The 10,540-nt window shown below is 45.1% G+C and overlaps 1 protein-coding gene across 1 annotated transcript in view; it reads right to left on the reverse strand.

The window, feature by feature from the left end:
• Window positions 1–8,744, reverse strand: part of Gabra5 (gamma-aminobutyric acid type A receptor subunit alpha5) — a 56,425-nt gene extending 47,681 nt beyond the window's left edge. Inside the window, exon 1 of the mRNA XM_042697410.1 lies at window positions 8,583–8,744. Within this exon, the coding sequence (XP_042553344.1) occupies window positions 8,583–8,668 (86 nt within the window). The 5' untranslated portion in view covers window positions 8,669–8,744. The remainder of the gene's footprint in view (window positions 1–8,582) is intronic.
• Window positions 8,745–10,540: the final 1,796 nt, after the last annotated feature.

Below are 10,540 nucleotides of genomic sequence, written 5' to 3' on the forward strand. Positions count from 1 at the left end.
TAGAGTACTAGCCTTGAGCAAAAGAAAAAAGATCCTTCATGTTATTCCTCAGAACTTGAGGTATAAACAAAACTAATTATGGAATAATGGTATCTATCTATCTATCTATCTATCTATCTATCTATCTATCTATCTATCTATCTATCTATCTAGTTGTTGTTAGCTGAATATTAGCAGGAACTGGTTGCTTTTGCCATAATCCTAGCTACACAGGAGGCTGAGATCTGAGAATCACAGTCCAGAGACAGCCCAGGCAAACAAATCTGAGAAACTCTTACACCCAATTAACCAGCAAATCACTAAAAGTGGAGGTGTGGCTCAACTGATAAAGTGCCAGCAAGAGAAAAATAAAGCCAAGCAAGCATTTAAGGCTCTGAATTCAAGGTCCAGTTTCAGTCATAACAGCAAAAAATCAATCAATGCTCTGAGGGCAAAGCAAATTTTAATGTGTGTGTGGGGGTGGGGGGTGGGGGGAAGAATTAGATAGCTCTGTTTTCTGAGTTATTTTGTATTTAGCTTCTATTAAAAAAGTATCTAACTTAATCTTTAAAAAAAAAAAGGCCTGAAGTTAACTGCCCTGCCTTTCATTATCTTTTAGATTCTGTCTTTTGAGTTTGAAATAATCCTAAAATAATATACATCAAGTGGGATTTCCAAAGCTGTACAAAAGCCTACTTTGTGCTAGTTCTTTCTTTTCCTGTGGCATTTGATTTCATAACCACAATCTTGCATGATCTTTACTTGAGCTGTGGTTGGTCCACTGTTTCATTTGAATTCTGCATTCAGATATTCTTTTGTTTCCAATATCTAGATTTCCCATCTCCCTCTTCCTTACATCTTACCCTATTTGTGACACCCTAAATATTGGGACATTTTGGAGAAGGCTTTTCCAATAAGAATGCATGCAAAGCTCCAATGGACTTGATTCTACCATTTGCTGATGGTAGAATCTGTTACACCTTTCTCTGAGCTCTAAAGCCCAAAACTCTTCTCACTTACAAAATGAGATTGTGTGTGTGTGTGTGTGTGTGTGTGTGTGTGTGTGTGAGAGAGAGAGAGAGAGAGAGAGAGAGAGAGAGAGAGAGAAAATTACATTGCCTGGCTCAGGTGGCTCACGACCATAATCCTAGCTACTCAGGAGGCTGAGATCTAAGGACTGTGGTTTGAAGCCAGTCCAAGGAAGGAAAGCCATGAGATTTTATCTCCAATAGACCATTCCAGAAGTCAGAACTGGAACTGTGGATCAATTGGTAGAGCACCCACCTTAAACAACAACAAAAAAGAGCTCTGGGACAGAGCCCCAGCCCAGAATTTAAGCCCCAGGATACACATACACACACACACACACACACACACACACACACTACACACTGTGAGAGTTTTAAGATTTCTTTTTGCCTTTTAGGCGTTCTAATACTTTTTCTCTAAAATTCCACACTAATTAAAATATATGTCTCATGGCCATGGAATCTTTGTTAAAAAAATCTGAAAACCCACATGTTCCTTTGTTCCTTTGAAATGAGCCAGTGAGTCACACCCTGGGCTGATTGGCAGCGTACTGATAAAGGGCTGGGCTTCTCCTTTCCTTCTGAGAGCTGCCCACTGACTATTGGTATGAGGAGCAGCCTAAAAGTTTCCTGTATAAAACTATCACCTGGAAGTAATTTTTTTCCTTTAGGTGCCTTTTTTAGTATGTGTGTGTGTGTGTTTCAGTCCTAGGGCTTGACCTCAGGGCCTGAGCATTGTCCTGGAGCTTTCTTTGCTTAAGGCTAGTGTTCTACCACATGAGCCACAGCTCCATTTCCAAATTCAGGCTTTGAACTGTGATCCTCAGATCTCAGCCTCCTGACTAGCTAGGATGATAGGCATGAGCCACTGGCACCTGGCTAGGTGTGTGTATGTGTGCACATGTGTGCTTACATGTGTGTGTGTGTGTGTGTGTGTGTGTGAATGTTTATGTGAGCTGTGACACTACAACCCCATCATGAGCACCCACATATTTGGCTTATTTTTTTTTTTTAAAGAAACTACCTTTCTGATCTCTGGTTGTCCCCAAAGCTTCTACTTAGACAAGCCATTGTGTTTGTTCTATGAACTGCTTCAGCGTACTTTCTGAATGGTTGTTTTTTTTTTTTTTTTTCTATTTCTAATGATTGTTGTAACGACCATATGTCCTGGGTCTCATGAACCTGGAGCAACAGGGCGGGAAGAATTTGTCATGTGGGGAAACACAAGAAAGAACTTTCCATTTCAGAAGACATTTTGAGTGCCTGCATGATTCAGAGCGAATGTACTTTCTGCTCTAGTTAAGAGATGGGAACTGTCCTTGAATTACGAGAAAGAAAAGGCCTTTGTGAGACCAAAGACCTAAGCTGGCACGTTCGTGTACACAAATAAAGAATAACCTTCTGTTTATATTTCTAAGTGGTTTCAAGAGCCTGCTTTTCATTGCTAGTGCTAAGATACTGTTTTCCAGGATCCAATGTGCAGTTCCTACATCATAAAATTCCAACACATGTTTTCTTCCCCCATCCTCCAGAATCTTTTTCAATAGCTCAATCTGTAAAATAGGCTTCATACAATTAAATGAATGAGCCATAAGATTGAGTTCAGAATTTTCAGACCCATCTCACAATTAGCATTGGTCTATCTAGACCAATAAAATATGATTTTTTTTCCCTCAAGTGATGATCAATGAATTCCAGTTTAAACTTCATATTTGGTTTACTTTTTCTTATTTTGTCAGTCTTTGGGCTTGAACTCAGGGCCTGGGTGCTGTCTCTGAGCTATTCAGCTCAAGGCTAGTGGTCTACCACTTTGAGCCATAGCATCATGTCTGGTTTTCTGGTGGTTCATTGGAGATGAGAGTCTCATAGACTGTCCTGCCCAGGCTGGCTTTGAACCATGATCCTCAGATCTCAGTCTCCTGAGTAGCTAGGATTATAGGTATGAGCCACCATAGCCTAGCCTACTAGATATTATAAAAACATTATGTGTTGGGCTGGGAAGGTGGTTCAGTGGTAGAGTGCTTGCCTTGCATGCATGAGGCCTTGGGTTCAATTCCTCAGCACCACATAAGCAGAAAAAAAAAAGCCAAAAGTGGCGCTGTGGCTCAAGTGGTAGAGCGCTAGCCTTGAGCTGAAGAGCTGAGGGACAGCACCCAGGCCCAGAGTTCAGGCCCCACGACCAGAATCCAAAAAAAAAGCATCAAAAAAAGAAAAAAACATCATGTGGATTCAAATATTATTCCAGTGCTAGCTTGTCTTTATCATGTACCTTAGCTTACAGGTTTCACTAAAATAATAATAATGGCTTAAATAATTCCATATTTTCAAATGTTCCAGGCAGAAGGCAGGCTGTCAATAAGACTTCTGTTGTGTGCCTGGCTCATGTCTGTTTTATAATTTAAAACTAATAGCAGAATCATAAAGGCTATTGTTAGTGAGCTGCTGGTGACTGGTCAAATTTCAAATAGGATGGATGAAGAGAAAGGAAAGAAATACTACTCATCATATTTTCGAAGATATTTTACATTAATTGTCTTGTATAATTGCCAAATTGATTTCCTTCTTACAAATACATTTTTTTCAAATTCAACACCCTTTTCTTAAATGCTGCATACTCAATTTTGGACAATGTTTCGCATTGTTTGGGCTCCTCTTCCCTCCCTCCCTCCCTCCCTCCCTCCCTCCCTCCCTCCCTCCCTTCCTTCCTTCCTTCCACTTGAACTCAGGGCCTGGGAGCTGTTTCTGAGCTTTTGTACTCAAGGCTGCTGCTCTACCACTTGTGCCACAGCAATACTTCAGGCTTTTTGGTGGTTAGTTGGAGTTAAGAGTCTCTCCGACGTTCTTGCCTGGCCTGCCTTTGAATCTCAGTCCTCAGATCTCAGCCTTCTGTGTAGCTAGGATTACAGATAGGAGCTACCAGCAGCGGGCTAGCCTGGCTTTCTGTATCCCTTTCTTACCTTAACCGGTTCTCTGGACTCTAGTGATTGCATTTTAAAATGTCAGCATTTGTCTGGTTCTAGATTCATGTTGAAACACAGATTTTTGTTCACCTCTGTGTGTGTGTGTGTGTGTGTGTGTGTGTGTATGTGTGTGTGTGTGTGTGTGTGTGTGTGTACCATTACTGGGGCTTGAACACAAGGCCTGGACACTGTCCCTGAGCTTTTCTGCTCAAGGCTAGCACTTTTCCATTTGAGCCACAGCTCTATTTGTTTTTTTTTTTTGGTGGTTAACTGAATGAAGATAAGAGTCTCCTGGACTTTCCTACCCAGGCTGGCTTTGAACCATGAGATTACAGATGTAAGCCACACGTATTTAACCTTTTCACTTTTCTTTTTTGTTAGTTTGTTTGTTTTTTGCTGGTTGTGGGGCCTGAATGCTGGGCCTGGGCGCTGTCCCTCAGCTCTTCAGCTCAAGGCTAGTGCTCTACCGCTTGAGCCACAATGCCACTTCCAGCTTTTTCTGCTTATGTGTTGCTGAGAAACCAAACCCAGGGCCTCATGCACGCAAGGCAAGCACTTTACCACTAAGCCACCTTTCCAGCCCTTCACTTTTCTTTTGAATTCCAATTACATCAACTCTTTCTTAGGGAGAAGGGGGAAAAAAAACATAGAGCTTGCTCAGATTACTGACTACACCCGATCTCAGAGTATAGAAACCTCTACCTCAGACGCTGAAGACACCTTTGAGAATTAGACTTCCTTTTCTCTCCAGACTGACTGTCTGTAGTCAAAGGATCATACAATAGATCCAGGCAGAATGACATGGAAGACTGACAAATAAAGAACCCCAGCGACTCTTGGCTTTGTGGACCTCCTACATTATTAGCTCTTCATCCATCCACCTGCCCCAGCTGGAGGATGGGGCTGAGGGTGTCTGGTCCCCACAGAGACTCCACTGTTCTGAAACTCTCACAAGAACAGGCACTCTTGGGCTGGGAAGGTGGCTCAGTGGTAGAGCGCTTGCCTTGCATGCATGAGGCCCTGGGTTCAATTCTTCAGCACCACATGAGCAAAAAGAAAAAAGCCGGAAGTGGCGCTGTGGCTCAAGTGGTAGAGCTCTAGCCTCGAGCTGAACAGCTGAGGGACAGTGTCCAGGCCCAGAGTTCAGGCCCCACGACTGGACCAAAATAAACCAAACAAACAAAAACAAAAAAAAACAGGCACTCTGCATTGCACTTGCTATTATTCTGTCAAAATGTAAAGTAAAAAACAACAACTGTTATGAAGCTGCCTTTGGGTTTTCAATAAAATTACTCTTACATGCATTTAGGGAATGTGCAAATGAGAGCAACCCTGTAGAAGAGGAAAAAATGCCGGCTGGGTCTCTTTAGGCTGTGCTTTGCAGTTGTTGTTTGCTGGACAGAAGGAGTTTTGACTGAAATCCCCTTTTTATTAAAAGCAGGTAGACATGGCAGAGTCAAAAGTTCAAAGCCCTGCTGGGTGCCCAGGGCTCACACCTGTCATCCTAGCTACTCAGGAGGATGAGATTTGAGGATCATGGTTCAAAGTCAGTCCAGGCAGGAAAGTCCATGAGACTCTTATCGCCAATGAACCACCAGAAAACTGGAAGTGGTGCTGTGGCTCAAGTAGTAGAGTGCTTGCCTTGAGCTGAAGAGCTCAGGGACAAGTGCTCAGGCCCAGAGTTCAAGACCCATGACTGCCAAAAAAAGAAAAAAAAAGAGTTCAAAGTCCCAAACCCAGCATTTGAGTGGCTGAGGCACGAAGATTCAGAGTTTAGGACCAGACTCAACTACATAATATGATCCAGGCTAATCTGAAAAATATAGATAGCAAGGTCCTATCTGGAAAAGCCCAATACATAACAAGAGTTAAAAACACTCAAAGAGCCCTGCATAAAAGTTCACTTACAGGAATATCTTTTAAGAGAAATAATTTCAAAGAGTTTTTTTTAAAGCTGCAAAGTAAATAATTTCTTTCCAGGAAATTTTGTGATAGCAAAGTCAGAGACAAGAAGGCATTTCAAAGGAGGGAAGAAGTTAAGCCAATGCATGCATGCGCTATAATAATAGCTGTTCATTTTTTAAAAAGTATATAGTTTAAAGAATTTGTTAAATATATATACATATATATGTATATGTATATATACATATATATACACACGTATATATGTATATATATACACACATATATGTGTGTGTATATATATATACATATATATATAATGTATTAGGTCCACAAAAATAATAAAAAACTGATCACACAATGCGTTCACAACTGTACAGGAATAGACACAGAAGCAAGGAAAAAAATAAGGCACTGGTGGCTCACGCCTGTAATCCTAGCTACTCAGGAAGCTGAGATCTGAGGATCATGGTTCAAAGCCAGCCCAGGCAGGAAAGTCCATGAGACTCTTATCTCCAGTAAGCTGCTAGAAAACCAGAAGTGCCGCTGTGGCTCAAGTGGTAGAGCACTCGCCTTGAGCTGAAGAGTGCAGGGACAGCACCCAAGCCCCACGACCGACAAAAAAAAAAAAAAAGCTACAATAATGCAAAAGATAACCATCTCTGAGTGAGTAGCTGAATTAAGGACCTTTTGCTTCCCTATACTTTATTATATCCCACATGTTTCTAGTGTTTTATAGTGGGCTATTAAAAATATGTCTAGCTAAAAAAATTAAAATATTCTGCAACAGTGAATCTTCTAGAAAGATTCAGGGTTGACGTGTTCAGTGATTCCTTCTAGAACACCATCATTACCATCTACTTTGTACATGACCTACAGAACAAAATGAGAGATCTACTATAACAACTTGTACAAGTGGCTTCCGGTTTAAGGCTAAATTGTCAAAAAGCTGTAAGTTTCCCACCCAGTTCTCTCGTGAATGTGTCAATTCCAAAAGATCACTGCCTATACACAGTCAGTCGATCAGTAAATAAACCCAAATCCCGCCATGCCTACAATCATAACATGATGTGCTCTGTAGCAGTTCACCAATGAATACGCCTTCCATTCAGAAAAACACAGTGGACGCCAGAGCTTCTAAGACTGAACAGTTGCAGAGGATGTAGAAAGGAAAGCCTTCATTTAAGGCCTTGGAGAGTGAGCCTCCCTTCAGATAGACAGGGCCAGAAGAACATCAGACACCTGTGGCCAGTAATGCTGATAGGCACACTGCTTCACTATACTCTGCTGGACAGACTCACACATGGGCTTACACCCACCTGAGCTACTGTGACAGCACCTGAGAAGGAAGACTTTAAGTCTGTCCTTTTCTTTCTCTGCTCAAATCTTCAAGGCTCAGCAGAACAGAGAATGGTCCACAGGATAAACTGTAAATGCCCTGGCCCTAGAAGAAGACATTTTTACTTGTCTGTAGTCGCTGTCCACCCAATCTGCCTTTAAGGTTTACACATGTGCAGAATACACTGTCCATCCCCCCGCCCTCCACCTTTTCTTTTCTTTTTAATAGAACTAACACTTTGGCAACATTGATCCGGAAAGGGAATTCCTTGGAATTCCATCAGCTTTAGGTTGCAATGATTTATCATGAGCCAGAAGAATTTTGAGACCCTGGCAGAGATGGGCTAAATTAGAGGAGCAACAGCTGCCTTCTCAGAAGCCACATCTGGAACACTGGTTCATACTAGTTTAATGGACCAAGGTGAGGACTGACACAGGGCTATCTACACCAACAACAATCAAGTGAAAGGGGCTCAGGAAGTGGTCGTATGCAGAATCTCGAGGGTGTCTTTCAAATCATAGCCAGGTGTAGCGTGTGATTTCTGCATTTACATGGGCTGTCCCGGGCCCTTGGGTCAAGCCAGGACTGAGTTGGGTTCTTTGGTAGATTCAATGCCATAAAGAATTGCCTCCAAAGGACCATCTAAATGCTGCATGCTGTCCAGTCTAACAGCAGCAGACATCCTTTATGTACATGAACTTCTGAAGCTAGTTTTAATCCCAGTAGGAGGGAACGTGGCTTACTCTGAAACATCTTTGGCTTCCATTTCTGACAAATAATAGCTTCGTTTTCTGTGACTCACTCCAGAGAATTCCCCCCCCCCCCACCGACCTGTCACACACACACACACACACACACACACACACACACACACACACACACACACACACACACACCTGGAGCCGCTTGGCTCAGGAGGAATGTATCTGTAGGTCAAGGGAAAGGCTTTCATTTATTTACAATAAGCTGAAGGGAGTCAGACAGCAAAAGGGACAAGCCAGGGCTTGCTGAATTACTGCTCCTCTTTTCAAGGCTCCAATGCCCCCACCCCTCACAAATACCAAACAAACTGGGGGGTCAGTGGCTCAGGCCTGTAATCCTAGCTAATCAGGAGACTGAGAGCTGAGGATCGAGATTCAAAGCCAGCCCCGGGAAAGAAAATCCGTAAGACACTTATCTCTAATTAACTACCAAAAACCCCCCCAAAAAGCCTGGAAATGATGCTATGGTAATAGAGCACTAGCCTTGAGCCCAAAAGCTCAGGGTCAACACCCAGGCTCAGAGTTCAAGCCCCAGAACCCACACAACACAACACAACAAAAACAAGCAAACAAAAAACCCCAAGGCCAAAAAGCACAGATAATAATAACTCACCCGAAGTGACTGGTTAAGTTCAAGGAAATACAAAAGAGGAGGAGGTTTTTGGTCATGATAAAGCTAGAGACCTTTCCATTGTCCATTCCCAATGAGAATAGTTGTGGAAACAAGATGAAGTTTGTGAGAATAAAGATTCTTCTCTCCAACTTGATCTTGAGCCTGAAAAGTACAGAAAAGGGGCCAACATTAGCCTATAACTGATATTTTTTGGTGCCACTGATTTAAACCGAGTTATATGCTACGACCACATAACAACACGTACAGACAGACAAGGTGTCTGCCTCACCATCTCCCCTTCCTGCCAGCAGACACACACATACACACACCAAGTGACTTCTAGAATGTTCACCGGGCAGTTAGGTGGGTGACAGACTGGTGACTATAAGGCTGAATTTCCAGTTGGGCACTGACAGGGTGCAAAAAAATCATTCGAATTGATTCTACTTCCCCACCCCTTTCCAGGTCTCCAATACTACTTTCTGTTTATTTTTAGTACATTAGTAAACACCCCCACGGTTTCCACGATTCAAATCGGCGCTCTCAAGTTTTCCAAGGCACCATCACCTTGAATCTCTTAAATCCGCAAGGTGGAATCATTTACCTTTTCTGAAATCTCTGACACCTGGTTCAAAGCCAGCAGGCTCCTCCTGGTTGTACAAGGTGCTGGGGAGGTGTGGGGAGGGGGAGGGAGGGCGGGAGGAGAGAAGGAAAAGTAGGTGGGAAAAAAGGAGGAAAAAAAGAGAGAGACACACACACACACATTTAGAAAAAACGAAGTCGTTCTCCAGGCTGGCAATAATAGGACTGCTTCTAAGAGAGACTTCGTACTTCCTGAGCATCCTCCCCGCCCTCCCCCCATGACTAAATGACTTAATAATGGGAGCTGGGCCTTAATGAAGGCGATTGTAACCCAGGCAAGAGGCTGGTTGCTTGTCTCCAGCCCAGGCAGCTCAGACAAGGCACACCGAACTTCGCCACCTGCGCACCAGGCAGGCAGAGGCTCATCAAATGCCAACAACCCAGAGTTCAATGAGGAATCTTTTCTTTGTTGGGGAGACCCCCCCATCACCCCCACAACTTTAGATTTGGGGAGCACATAAAGCACTTCCACCTGAAAAAAAAAAAAAGCCCTCTTCCATTGCTGGGAAGAATAAAAAAGGCTCAACCTGGGCGGGTCCTGGGGGTGGTATGGGGTGGTTATGTGGAAGGGGGCTGGACCAGGGGGCAAGAGTGGGGTGGTGGGGTGTGTTGTGTGTGTGTGTGTGGGGGATCCAAGAGCCTTCTCTCGTCACCCTCCCCCATCCCCAACCTTCGATCCCTCCCCAACCTTCGACCCCTCCCCAAGCCTCCCCCTCCTCCATACGCCAGGGGAGACTCTGCTCTCCCGGGGCGGGGCGGGGGGGGGTCAGGGTTGGTTGCTGACTCGCCAAGGCCAGCGGCGCCCCACGCGGGTGGGCAGGGACATGGGGGGGGGGGTGATGGTGGCGGCACTGCAGAGCCGCAGCCTCTCTGCCACCCCAGTCCTAGCCACTCCGGGTTCAGATCGGCCACCCTCGTCCCGGGGCCCGCAGAGATCCCCCCCACTTATCCCCCAAACCCCCCCTGTTCCTCACCCCCCCCCCACCCCGGGCCTCTGGGTCGCAGCCAGCCATGCGCTCCAGCCCCGGGGTGCAGCGCCCGCCCTTCCTCTCCGGCTGGGAGCGCGCGGCCGGGGTGCAGTGGCCTCGCGTGCCGCCCCCCCTCCTTCCCTGCGCCCACCCTGCCACGAACGCCCGGAGGCGTGGGGGGGAGGGAGATGGGGTGGGAGTGGGGTATGGAACCTTCCAGGTGAGGGGCGATCGCGTCCTCCTGGTCTCTCATGGTGTGTGGTGGGGGGAGGAAGTGAGGGGTGGGCTACCCCCCTCCCCGCCCTGCACCCGGTCCCATCCGAACCAGGCTGCATCAGCCCGGTGGGG

This window comes from Dipodomys spectabilis, unplaced genomic scaffold (genome assembly GCF_019054845.1).
Source record: "Dipodomys spectabilis isolate Male_0828 unplaced genomic scaffold, ASM1905484v1 ptg000219l, whole genome shotgun sequence".
Taxonomy (NCBI): domain Eukaryota; kingdom Metazoa; phylum Chordata; class Mammalia; order Rodentia; family Heteromyidae; genus Dipodomys; species Dipodomys spectabilis.